General features: G+C 57.7%; 1 protein-coding gene across 2 annotated transcripts; it reads right to left on the reverse strand.

Annotated features, from left to right (window-relative positions):
• Positions 1–494: 494 nt before the first annotated feature.
• On the reverse strand, positions 495–12,419 carry LOC144279642 (myelin-associated glycoprotein-like). 2 transcript variants are annotated; one of them, XM_077841222.1, is made up of 9 exons: positions 12,374–12,419; positions 7,925–8,293; positions 7,025–7,321; positions 6,396–6,653; positions 5,729–5,989; positions 4,839–5,126; positions 4,266–4,362; positions 3,101–3,200; positions 495–659 (listed from the first exon to the last, which is right to left on the reverse strand). In XM_077841222.1, the coding sequence occupies exons 1-9, from the start codon at positions 12,417–12,419 to the stop codon at positions 495–497; spliced, it is 1,881 nt and encodes a 626-aa protein (XP_077697348.1). The 2 variants fall into 2 exon arrangements, with proteins under 2 accessions (XP_077697348.1, XP_077697349.1); XM_077841223.1 differs by lacking the exons at positions 495–659; positions 12,374–12,419 and adding an exon at positions 1,754–1,786 and having other exon boundaries at positions 7,925–8,279.
• Positions 12,420–13,477: the final 1,058 nt, after the last annotated feature.

Genomic DNA, 13,477 nt, shown 5'->3' on the forward strand with positions numbered 1-13,477 from the left:
AGGCACGCAGAGAGGTTAGGACATACCTCAAGGTAGCACAAAGTCTGTAGCACAGGTGGGATTGAAACCCCAGGTCTCCTGGGTCCCAGTGCAGGGCCAGACCCACATAACCAGCCATAGGGCTGTCAAAGAAGGGGCCCCCATCAGGGTATGAGGTGCTGCCCAGACACACAGCAAGAGATAGTCCCTGCCCCAGCTGAGATTGGAGCCGCATTGTGCCAGGCACTGTGCAGACACACAGCGAGAGACAGTCCCAGTCCCAGCTGCGTTCAGTCCGAGGTCCGGATGGCAGTGGGTGGGGTTTCCATGGCAGGGGGCGTGTCCTGCCATTAGTGGGCGTGGCAGGACCTGCACTCTGCAGGGGGTTGATCCCGGTAGGCGGGGTTTCCGGGGCGGCGGCATGCCTGGTGATTTGGGGGCACAGACAGGTCCTGTTTCCGGCGGGCAAGGTTTCCATGGCAGAAGGCGTGTCACTGGGGGGAGGCGGGGGGCGCTCACTTGACGCGGATCTCCGCATACTCCGCCAGCTCCTCCGTCAGGGTGTAGCTGTCCTTGGTGGCCAGTTTGGTGAAGTCGATGTTGGCATAGTCCACGTTCAGGTCCAGGGAGCCCTCGGGCTTGTTCAGGAGGTGTTTGTCGGAGGCCAGGCGCCGCTCATACTACGGGGAAAGCAGAGCAGCGTCAGACTGGGTACGATTGGCGTGTTCACCTGTGGGACTCCCTGACACTGGAGAGTACAGTGTTAGCCTGCGGGAATCCTTGCCACTGGATATTACAGGGTTAACCTGTGGGATTCCTTGCCAATGTATATTATAGGATAAACCTGTGGGACGCCCTGCTGGTGAAAATTATAGGCTTATCTGTGAGACTCCCAGAGCCTGGATATGATAGGATTAGCTGTGGGACTCCCTGACACTGGATATTAACCCACAGGAGTCCCACCTACTGGGTATTATGGAATTAACAATTGGGGCTCCCGGCCACTGGATATTATAGGATTAACTCACAGGACACCCTGCCACTGGGTTTTAGTGGGGTTAATCATTGGGACTCCCTGCCACTGGATACTAGGGGCTCAACATATTGGATTTGCTTCAGGAGGATACCATTGGGGTTAGCTGGTCCAATAATACCATAGTTTACCTAGAAAACTCACTGCCACTTGATCTTGCTGGGATTAGCCCATGGGACTTTATTGGTATTAACCTGGGGAACTAATAGCTGCAGGATCCTTTCCAAAGGATGCATTCCTAATCAGAGCTCTCCTGGGCAGGGGGTGCCAGGGGTGCGAGGACTGTCCCATGTGGGGGTGGGGGGCTGTCTGTTAAGATTTTACGCCACAAAGAGACGAGACCACGAAACAAGCAGAGGGGGAAAGGAAAACACCACAACGCTGCAAGGGACCTTGCTGCCAGGACAAGGGGCTGCCAGTATTCCAGGAAGACCCCCATGCCCTGCCCCACAGCTGATCTGTGAGAGCTACCCAAGCAACAGGATAGAAACCAGAACCAGTGCCCCCTAGAGGGAAAAGGCCCCGTGCCCTATTCCCCACCACCATAAGCCCAACAGTCCCCGACTCTCTGGCCACATCAGAGCCAGCGCCCCCTAGGGGAAAGGTCCCGTGTCCCATTCCCTGCCCAGCCACTCCGCTGCATGACTGTGGGGTGCAGAAGGGGTCCCCGTGTCCGAGCCGAGGTGTGACGCACACTGGTGGGGGGTGACACAGACTGGGGAATCCAGACTTACCCGGGGGTCAGTGGCTCTCCAGGGAGCAGATCTCCTTAGACTAGCGGAGAAGGAAGAGCAGTCACTGTGTACCTGGGGGGACGACCCCTTGCTGCTGCCCCATATGGAGGATGCCTCTGGGGAGCACCTCCAAAGCTGCAGCTTTACGGACTGGGTCTGGGACGCAAAGGGATGGAAGAATCCCTTCCCCCACCCCCATGCACCAGCCTGGGGCTAGACCATAGGAACATAAGAATGGCCAGGCTGGGTCAGACCAAAGGTCCATCTAGCCCAGTGTCCGGTCGTCCAGACGTGGCCAGTGCCAGGCGCCCCAGAGGGAGTGAACAGAACAGGTCACCATCCGGTGATCCAGCCCATCGCCCATTCCCAGCTTCTGGCAAACAGAGGCCAGGGACACCATCCCTGCCCATCCTGGCTAATAGCCATTGATGGACCCGTCCTCCAGGAACTGATCTAGTTCCCCGAGAGGGGAAAGGCCCCCGTGTCCCATTCCCCACCCCCCTGAGCCAGCCAGTCTGGGCTAGGCTTCCTCTCCGGTTATGGAAACTAAGTAGTGACTGACAACATAGAGGGATCAACTTTATCTAAACTATACATCCCCATCCACCCCACTCCACTTATCCACCCCTATATACACCCCTTCCTCCATCCATCCACCCCATACACACCCCTCCATCCATCCCTCCACCCCATATCCATCCATCCATCCACCCACCCCCATACACACACCCCCTGCATCCACTCCTATATACACCTCTCCCTCCATCCATCCACCCCATACACACCCCTCCCTCCCTCCCTCCATCCATCCCCATCCACACCTCTTCCCTTATCCACATTCCCTCCATCCACCCCCATACACACCCCTCCCTCCATCCATCCACCCCTATACACACCCCTCCCTCCCTCCCTCCCCATACACACCTCTTCCCTTATCCACATTCCCTCCATCCATCCATCCATCCCCATCCACACCCTCCAGCCAGCCAGCCCATACACCCCCCTCCCTCCGTCCATCCACCCCTATACACAACCCTCCCTCCCTCCCTCCATTCCCATCCACACCTCTCCACTTATCCACCCCTATACACACTCCCTCCCTCCATCCACTCATTCATCCCCACCAAAATCTCTCCACACCCCTCCCTCCATCCATCCACCCCTATACACACCCCTCCATCCATCCATCCCTCCATCCACCCATTCATCCGCATACACATCCCTCCACCTATCCACCCCTATAGACACCCCTCCATCCATCCATTAATGCCCCCCAGGCACCCCTCCCTACCCACACACACAGCACTCTGTCCACCTCCATGTTCTCCCTGCCATGCCAATCCCATCGTCCCACCTCAGATTTGTCCAGGGCCCCCGGGGGCCGGTACTCGCCGCTGTACGCCACGGGCGGGTGCTCCAGCTGCACGAAGCTGGAGTTTTCGTTCACGTTTTTCCTGGGGAGAGAGAGACGACACAGACACCTCTGTCACTGGGCGACCCCTACAGTGGGGCGGGGGGGGATTCTCTGTCACTGGGTGACCCCCACAGTGTGTGTGTGTGTGGGGGGAGATTTTCTGTGACTGGGCAACCCCCACAGTGGGGAGGGGAATTCTCTGTCGCTGGGCGACCCCCACAGTGGGAGGGGGGATTCTCTGTCACTGGGCGACCAACACAGCGAGGGGCAATGCCCTGTGACTGGGCGACCCCCCAGAGCTCCCCCGTATCTCATTACTCAATTAACAATCTGCGTGACATAACTGCATCTGCATTAATGACATAATTTAATAATGATCTTAATAATCCAAAGGTAGCAGTTTGCTCCTGAGGTATCAGTGACTGATAGTTGCTAATGAATTATCAATCATTAATTACCCCCCAACCATCTTTGATTAGGATCAATTCGTGGCTAATGCCCCAGACTGATCAATAGGTGACTGCTAATTACCGAACACGGATTAACATTGGTGCTTCGTGAATTATGCCGTTCGCGAGTCATTAGAAATGCCATTTAACCAGCGATTGTCGATTACTGGTCTGGATACAAATGTGTATCCTTCTCCTACAAAAATGCTCCTTAGTTTTTAGCGAAGAGCCGTCATGTGTGTTAATTGTTATTCTGCCTTTATTTGGAGAGACAAAAAATGGTGGCCTTCCCCTGCCAAAATCGCCCTTTCCGTTGAAAATCAACGACGGAGACGCGTTTAAAACGATTGCGGGGAACGACACTTATTTCGGTGCGAGGCCGTTCGCCGCCCGCCCCGGTCAGAGCGCCCCTTGTTTGAAAACCCAACTGGATCGGAAGGTCCGCCTGGTGATGGCAGTTAGGCCGAGGGTTGGTCCAGGAAGGATTTCAATCGACTGACGCTCAGAACAGCTGCTCTCCCTTTAAAAGCAGTTCTGCCTCGTACTGGCAAGAGGACGGTCTGCGATCCCGTCTGGCTCCGGCCTGGATTCGGGCCCCGGCGTCCCCCCGCTCCCATTTGTTAGTGCAGCTGAGCCCCGGGGGGCTCCGGACTTACTTTTTCCGTGTCTGACTCACGTAACACACGGCGGCGATGAGAATCGCAAAGGCCACCACGGCACCCACCGGCCCCACCTTCGCCCACATCAGATTGTCTGAAAGCAGCATGCAGGCTGGGGTTAGTCCCGGCCTTGCCCAGTGGGGGTGCTGTGGGGAGTGGGGGGCAGGGGAGTGCTGGCCATGTAGGGAGCTCGCGGCTACCCCAGCCCCGGCTACTCCTAGCAGGGGGCACTGTGGGGAGTGGGGCAGGAGCACTGGCCGTGGGGGGAGTTCCTGGCTACCCTAGCCCCGGCCTCTCCCAGCAGGGGGCGCTGTGGGGAGCGGGGCAGGAGCACTGGCCGTGGGGGGAGTTCCTGGCTACCCTAGCCCCGGCCTCTCCCAGCAAGGGGCGCTGTGGGGAGCGGGGCAGGAGCACTGGCCGTGGGGGGAGTTCCTGGCTACCCTAGCCCCGGCCTCTCCCAGCAGGGGGCGCTGTGGGGAGCGGGGTAGGAGCACTGGCCGTGGGGGGAGCACCCAGCTACCCCAGCCCCGGCCTCTCCCAGCAGGGGGCGCTGTACAGGCGGACACTCACTGGAGTGGTGGAACTGGAGCTGCTGGTTCTTGGTGCCGTACAGGTTGCGGGCGGAGCAGACAATGAAGAGCTGCGAGTCCGGCTCCCCGCGCAGCGTCAGGATGCTGGTGACCGTATAGCCCGTCTTCTGGGAATAGACGAACTCCTGGTCAGTCTCGTTGACCGTCACGTTCCGGGTGGGCAGCTCGAAGGAGATCACGGGCTCCGGATTGGCCAGCACGGCACAGACACACTGCACCGTGTCCCGGGCTGCCGTGCACTTCGACTCCACGAGGATTATGGGAGCGACTGCGGAGGCGAGACACAGCATCAGCAGCGACGAGATGCAGCCAGCTCTGGGGTGGGGCGGCTGGGGAACAGCCACACATAACGCTGCAGAAGGATGGCCTGGCCCAGAGCTGCCTGAGATTCAGCCTCATCTGGGGTGGGGCAACTGGGGAACAGCCGCACAGCGATGCTACATGGGGACAGCTCGCTCGGCACTGAGATGCAGCCAGCTGTGGGGAGGGGCACCTTGGGAACGGCCACACAACACTGCATGGGGATGGCCTGCACGAGAGCTACCTGAGATGCAGCCTCGTCTGGGGCGGGATATCTGGGGAACAGCAGCACATAATATTGCACGGAAACAGCTAGGCTGGCGCTGAAATGCAGCCAGCTCTGGGGCAGGGCAGCTGGGGAACAGCCACATATAACACTGCGCAAGGATGGCCTGCGCCAGAGCTGGCTGAGATGCAGCCTTATCTGGGGTGGGGCAGCTGGGGAACAGTCACACATAACGCTGCCCAGGGGCAGCTCGTCTGGTGCTCAGGGACAGCCACCTCTGGGGGGGGGTAGGATAGAGGGGGGAAAGCCCTGACACCCTCCGCCACCGGGCATGGGTGACTCACACTCCACGGTGAGGTTGAAGGCGGAGCCGCGCTGGCCGTACTGGTTCTCCGCCACACACCAGTACTCCCCGTCGTCCTCGTGGGTCACGGCGGGGATCTCCAGCAGCAGCTCGCTCTCGTAGACCACCGTGGCCACGATCTGCTTCTCCTTGAAGATAGTGATGATGGGCTCCGGGTTGCTCTCGGTGGTGCACAGGATAGTCACCGGCTCCCCCTCCACTGCCACCACCGAGGAGTTCACCGACGGCTTCCGCGGGGCGTCTGCGAGGGGAGGGCACGCGTTCACTGACCCACAGAGCCAGAACTATAAGCAAAGTGCCCCACTCCCCTTTCAGAGCCAGGACAGAACCCAGGAGTCCTGGCTCCTAGCCCCCCCCATCCCCACACTCTAACCACTAGGCCCACTCCCCTCCCAGAGCTAGGATGGAAAACCAGGAGTCCTGGCTCCCAACCCCCCACCCCCGCTCTAACCACTAGGACCCACTTCTCCCACCACTGGGGAATAGAACCCAGGAGCAGCCCCCGCACCATCCCCACTCTAACCACTAGATCTCAATCCCCCTTCCCCTCCCAGAGCCAGGATAGAACCCAGGAGCCCAGGCTCCCAGCCCTTCCCCCGCTCCGCTCTTACCACTAGACCCCACTTCCCTCCCCTCCAGGCACTCACACATGATGGTGAGGGCCAGGGAGCGGTTCACCCGCCCATACACGTTCTCGGCCACACAGGTGTAGATCCCGTCGTGTGCGTGAGTGACGTTGTCCAGCTCCAGCGTCAGGTTGGTGGACGGCTCCTCCCGCAGCACGGCCTCCTCCTTGAACCACGCCAGCAAGGCCAGGGGGTTGCTGTCCACCACGCACGCCAGCACCACGTGTGAGCCCTCCGTGATCTCCAGGGACGAGTTCACCTGCAGGATCCGGGGCACGTCTGCGGTGGGGGAGGCAGAGTGTCCTTAGCCTGTGGGACTCCCTGCCACTGGAGGTCAGCGGGGATAACTTGCGGGACTCCCTGCCACTGGGTGTTAAGGCCACGCTACCAGGTATTAGGGGGGGTTAACCCATGGGACTCCCTGCCACTGGAGGTCAGCGGGGATAACTTGTGGGACTCCCTGCCACTGGGTGTTAAGGCCACGCTACCAGGTATTAGTGGGGTTAACCCATGGGACTCCCTGTCACTGGGTGGCAGCAGGGTTAACCCGCAGGTTAACTCCTCCTGCTCTAAGCACTAGCCCCCACTCCCCTCCCGGCACCAGGGCCAGAACCCAGCAGGCTGGCCAGGGGGCAGTTCTGGGGACTCACACTTGACGTCCAGGGTGGCGAAGGCCTCGAAGAGGAAGGTGGTGTTGGGGTAGGTGACCTGGCAGCCCAGCTCGTGCCCGTCGTTCTCCCGCGAGGGCCGGAACTTGAGCAGGGACACCTGGCTCCAGGTGCCGCTCTCCTCCTCCAGCTGGCCGAAGACAGCCTGCTCCTCCAGCACCTCGTGGTGTAGCCAGCTCACCACGGGCTTCATGGTGGGGCAGTTATCCGGCACCACGCACCGCAGCTCCGCCTCCGTCCCCACCACCACCGCAGCCGGGGGCACAATGGTGGGTTTGTCTGGCGAGGGAAGAGGCTGGGTAAAGCCAAAGACTCGGGCTCCAACCCACTGGACCCCAGTCCCCTCCCAGAGCCATAGAGAGAACCCAGGAGTCCTGCTCCCAGTCCCCACCTCCCCGGCTCTAACCACTAGACCCCACTCCCCTCCCAGAGCCATAGAGAGAACCCAGGAGTCCTGCTCCCAGTCCCCACCTCCCCGGCTCTAACCACAAGACCGCACTCCCCTCCCAGAGCCATAGAGAGAATCTAGGAGTCCTGCTCCAAGTCCCCACCTCCCCGGCTCTAACCACTAGACCCCACTCCCCTTCCAGAGACGAGAAGAGACCCAAATGTGTCCTGATGCAACAGTAGGGGGGTGCTGAGCTCCATGGCACAGGGTGCAGGATTCACTGCGGGGGGGGGGGCTCTCTCATCACTATTAATTGAGCCCCTAGAGGGTCAAGGGCCCCGTGCCCCATTTCCACCCCCCACACCCCGCCCGAGCCAACCAGTCCCGTGCCCTGAAGCTGGATGGCAGCCGGCGCCCCCTAGAGGGGAAAGGCCCTGTGTCTCATTCCCCGATTTAGCCGTCCAAGGGGCCTGGCCCCAGCGCCCCCCACTCACTGATGATCTCCAGGTTGCTGTGCTCCGAGTAGGTGTACTGGTTGTAGCCGCCCAGGTCCCCGCGGAAGAAGTACTTCCCCGCCAGCTCGGGGCTGAGGCGGCCGAGCTGCAGGGTGCAGTTGCGGGCCTGGAGGTCACCCAGCAGGCGGGTGCGGCCCTGGAAGCTCTCGTGAACGATGCTGGTGCGCGACTTGTACACCACGGGCGGGTAGTTCCGGGGGTAGGGGCTGTTGAAGTACCAGATGCCGTGCACGGCCGAGGGGCGCAGCTCGTCCGGGTAGTCGAAGCGGCACGGGATGGCCACACACGTGCCCTCGAAGGCCACAATGGTCTGGGGCATCCACGCGCTCCACGGCCCACCCAGGGTGCCTGGCGGGCAGATGGGAGCAACAGGCACTGGGCAGTGGGGCCAGGAACCCACACGCCCGTCCCCTTGGCCCCCAACCTCTCCTGCCATGGTCCAGTCTCCTTCCTGTCGATTTTCCCACTGCCCTCTTCTCTGCCCAGCTGCCAAACCCCGCTGGGCCCTGGTTTGTTACCCGTCTGTCCATTCCACTCTACCCATCCATCCCTCCATCTGTTTCCATCCATCCCTCTCTCCACCTATCCATCCATCCATTTCCATCCATCCATCTCTCCATCCCTCTCTATCCATCCATCTCTCCATCCCTCTCTATCCATCCATCCCTCCATCCATTTCCATCCATCCCTCTCTCCACCTATCCATCCATCCATTTCCATCCATCCATCTCTCCATCCCTCTCTATCCATCCATCCCTCTCTCCAGCTATCCATCCATCCATCCATCCATAGCAGACTTCGACTCCCTCAGGGAACGGATGGCCAGGATCCCCTGGGGGACTAACTTGAAGGGGAAAGGAGTCCAGGAGAGCTGGCTGTATTTCAAGGAATCCCTGTTGAGGTTACAGGGACAAACCATCCCAATGAGTCGAAAGAATAGTAAATATGGCAGGCGACCAGCTTGGCTTAATGGTGAAATCCTAGCGGCTCTTAAACATAAAAAAGAAGCTTACAAGAAGTGGAAGGTTGGACATATGACCAGGGAAGAGTATAAAAATATTGCTCGGGCATGTAGGAATGAAATCAGGAGGGCCAAATCGCACCTGGAGCTGTAGCTAGCGAGAGATGTCAAGAGTAACAAGAAGGGTTTTTTCAGGTATGTTGGCAACAAGAAGAAAGCCAAGGAAAGTGTGGGCCCCTTACTGAATGAGGGAGGCAACCTAGTGACAGAGGATGTGGAAAAAGCTAATGTACTCAATGCTTTTTTTGCCTCTGTTTTCACTAACAAGGTCAGCTCCCAGACTGCTGCGCTGGGCATCACAAAATGGGGAAGAGATGGCCAGCCCTCTGTGGAGATAGAGGTGGTTAGGGACTATTTAGAAAAGCTGGACGTGCACAAGTCCATGGGGCCGGACGAGTTGCATCCGAGAGTGCTGAAGGAATTGGCGGCTGTGATTGCAGAGCCATTGGCCATTATCTTTGAAAACTCGTGGCGAACGGGGGAAGTCCCGGATGACTGGAAAAAGGCTAATGTAGTGCCAATCTTTAAAAAAGGGAAGAAGGAGGATCCTGGGAACTACAGGCCAGTCAGCCTCACCTCAGTCCCTGGAAAAATCATGGAGCAGGTCCTCAAAGAATCAATCCTGATGCACTTGCATGAGAGGAAAGTGATCAGGAACAGCCAGCATGGATTCACCAAGGGAAGGTCATGCCTGACTAATCTAATCGCCTTTTATGATGAGATTACTGGTTCTGTGGATGAAGGGAAAGCAGTGGATGTATTGTTTCTTGACTTTAGCAAAGCTTTTGACACGGTCTCCCACAGTATTCTTGTCAGCAAGTTAAGGAAGTATGGGCTGGATGAATGCACTATAAGGTGGGTAGAAAGCTGGCTAGATTGTCGGGCTCAACGGGTAGTGATCAATGGCTCCATGTCTAGTTGGCAGCCGGTATCAAGTGGAGTGCCCCAAGGGTCGGTCCTGGGGCCGGTTTTGTTCAATATCTTCATAAATGATCTCGAGGATGGTGTGGATTGCACTCTCAGCAAATTTGCGGATGATACTAAACTGGGAGGAGTGGTAGATACGCTGGAGGGGAGGGATAGGATACAGAAGGACCTAGACAAATTGGAGGATTGGGCCAAAAGAAATCTGATGAGGTTCAATAAGGATAAGTGCAGGGTCCTGCACTTAGGATGGAAGAATCCAATGCACCGCTACAGACTAGGGACCGAATGGCTAGGCAGCAGTTCTGCGGAAAAGGACCTAGGGGTGACAGTGGACGAGAAGCTGGATATGAGTCAGCAGTGTGCCCTTGTTGCCAAGAAGGCCAATGGCATTTTGGGATGTATAAGTAGGGGCATAGCGAGCAGATCGAGGGACGTGATCGTCCCCCTCTATTCGACATTGGTGAGGCCTCATCTGGAGTACTGTGTCCAGTTTTGGGCCCCACACTACAAGAAGGATGTGGATAAATTGGAGAGAGTCCAGCGAAGGGCAACAAAAATGATTAGGGGTCTAGAACACATGACTTATGAGGAGAGGCTGAGGGAGCTGGGATTGTTTAGCCTGCAGAAGAGAAGAATGAGGGGGGATTTGATAGCTGCTTTCAACTACCTGAAAGGGGGTTCCAAAGAGGATGGCTCTAGACTGTTCTCAATGGTAGCAGATGACAGAACGAGGAGTAATGGCCTCAAGTTGCAGTGGGGGAGGTTTAGATTGGATATTAGGAAAAACTTTTTCACTAAGAGGGTGGTGAAACACTGGAATGCGTTACCTAGGGAGGTGGTGGAATCTCCTTCCTTAGAGGTTTTTAAGGTCAGGCTTGACAAAGCCCTGGCTGGGATGATTTAACTGGGAATTGGTCCTGCTTCAAGCAGGGGGTTGGACTAGATGACCTTCAGGGGTCCCTTCCAACCCTGATATTCTATGATTCTATGATTCTATGATCCCTCTCTATCCATCCATCCATCTCTCCACCTATCCATCCATCCATTCATCCCACTCTAACCATCCCTCCCTCCCTCCCTCCCACAAAACATTTATCCACACATCCATCCAATGAACCATTTATCCATCTACCCACCCAGCCAGCCAACGGTCCATCCATCCAACCATTTAACCATCTATCCATCCGTCCTTCTGTCCATCCATCCAAACAATCCACCATTTATCCATCCACCTACCCACCCAACCATCTGAACCAACCATTTGTTCATTTAATCATCCACTCAACCAACCTACCTTCTATCCATCCATCCCCCTACCCACCCATCCAATCATCCATTCATCCAACCCACCATCCAGCCATCCCTGCTTTCATCTCTCTCTAGTTATTTCTCAGACACCTGGGTGGCACCGTATCTAAACGCCACCCCAGCAACAGGTACAATTCAACTGACATAAAATTACAGTTCTGACCCTCACGGCCTCCTCTTTGAGTCGCCCCAACGGATCCTGCTCCAGCGAGGACACCAAGCAGGGCTGCCTGTATGTTCCCCCCAGCAGGGTCCCCGATCATAGAATAATAGAATAGCAGGATTGGAAGGGACCTCAGGAGGTCATCTAGTCCAACCCCCTGCTCAAAGCAGGACCAATCCCCAATTTTTGCCCCAGATCCCTAAATGGCCCCCTCAAGGATTGAGCTCACAATCCTGAGTTTAGCAGGCCAACGCTAAAACCACTGAGCTATCCCCCCCGAGCTATCCTGTGAGCACAGCCCGAACCCGAGGCCTTTGGGAACTCTCTTCCGTCAGAGCTAGTTCCGGTGGAGCTAGTTCAGGGCTTTTCCCATGCTGCGAATGTTAGACCTGAATGAACACGCACCTGACCTTGGAACTCCTCCCATGCCTCAGTTTCCCTGCTGACTCAACCACCCGCTTTCAGTGTCCAGTTCGAACCTGGATCCTACTCCCCAAGCTCTCATTGTGGGAGCCTGGCTGCTGGGGTAGGGGAGGGAATATCTCATGGAGAGCATCCCTCTTTTTCCCCACAATGTGGAGAGCTCCCCAAAACACACACCCGCAGCCCCCCACCTTGGAGGACACCCCCCCAGCAGGGACTGGGTAGCTTGTTCTCCTGGGACCACCCAGCCCTCAGTCCAGGGGTACAACAGAGCTAGACCAAGGTCCAACAAAGTCAGCTCACGCGCCAGGAAAATTTGAACCGCCGACGGTGAGCTGATTGGCGGGGCTGGAAAACCAATCAGATGCACCATCCCGCTGCTTGGCTAAGTCTGTGTGATGACACAGGGCGAGTGGACAGTTCATGCACTGAGGTGTACACGCCACCTACTCCCCTTTGGCTCAGTGAGCAACAGCTCTGGCTGTTCGCTCCCGAGAGCCCCAGGTTCAAACCCACTCTCTGGAGACAGGGCTGTAAAAGACAGGAAATGGGGCTGTGGATTGCTCCCTTGGGGTCCCCTCGGTACCTCCAAATAGGATCCCGAAGGTGAGCAGAGTGCCAGCAGCCTTCATCTTCTCAGGGGGCAGCGACGTTGTGTCAACTGGGGAGAGAGAAGAGGGGTTTAGATGAGGTGTGGTTGGTGTTTCCCCATCTCACCCCCAGGGCAAATGGGACCCGACCCAGGAGAGCCCACTATGTGCACACGGTAGGTCTGATCCCATCCAGCAGGGGGCAGCATGCACCCCAACAGAGCAGATTCATCCCTCCCAGCAGGAGGCGCTGGGGACTTCAAACAAACAGCCGGCGAGTTTCTTGGGGAGAGACCAGGGCACACGGGCACCAAAACTAGAGGTCATTCATTGCAAGCAGCAACTGCTGTGATGCCCCCTAAGGGTCATGCTGGGGACAGAACCCAGGAGTCCTGGCTTCCACTCCCGTGCCCCACCCTCTGCAATCAGACCCTTCCCCTACAGAAGTAAGGATTAGATTAACTGGAGAGACACTTTCAGGGTGGATCTCAGGGGACAGTTCCCCCAATGCAGGAGGGGGGGAGGGAGTCTCTGAGGTTGGGGAATCACTTCCCAACAAGGGGAAGGAAGTGGGGTCTAGTGGTTAGAGTGGGGGGGGCTGTTGGGAGCCAGGACTCCTGGGATCATTCCCTGACACTCAGGAGATTTAACACTAGGCCCAGGGAGATGTTGCCCCACAGGCTCTCAGCTGTGACTCCAGCAGGGCAGGGAGATCCCTGGCCCAGGGCGTGGAGGGGGTGGTGGGGGGGAGTGGGGGGGGAGAGAAACGCAACCTCAACCCCACCCAAGGAAACATGGGAACCGAGCAGTCGCTGCTGTTCTCACAATGGCCACAAGATGGCAGTGGGGCCTCGCCACATTCACACACAGCACACTAGTAGCAGAGCCAGAGAGAGAACCCAGGAGTCCTGGCTCCCAGCCCCTCCCACCTTGGCCCCCACTCCCCTCTCAGAGCTGGGGGGAGAGCCCAGGAGTCCTGGCTCCCAGCCCGTCCCGCCTTAGCCCCCACTCCCTTCTCAGACCTGGAGGGAGAACCCAGGAGTCCTGGCTCCCAGCCATCCCACCTTAACCTCAAAGACAGTCCCCCCCGAGGACACAGA

This window comes from Eretmochelys imbricata, chromosome 24 (genome assembly GCF_965152235.1).
Source record: "Eretmochelys imbricata isolate rEreImb1 chromosome 24, rEreImb1.hap1, whole genome shotgun sequence".
NCBI classification, from domain to species: Eukaryota; Metazoa; Chordata; order Testudines; family Cheloniidae; genus Eretmochelys; species Eretmochelys imbricata.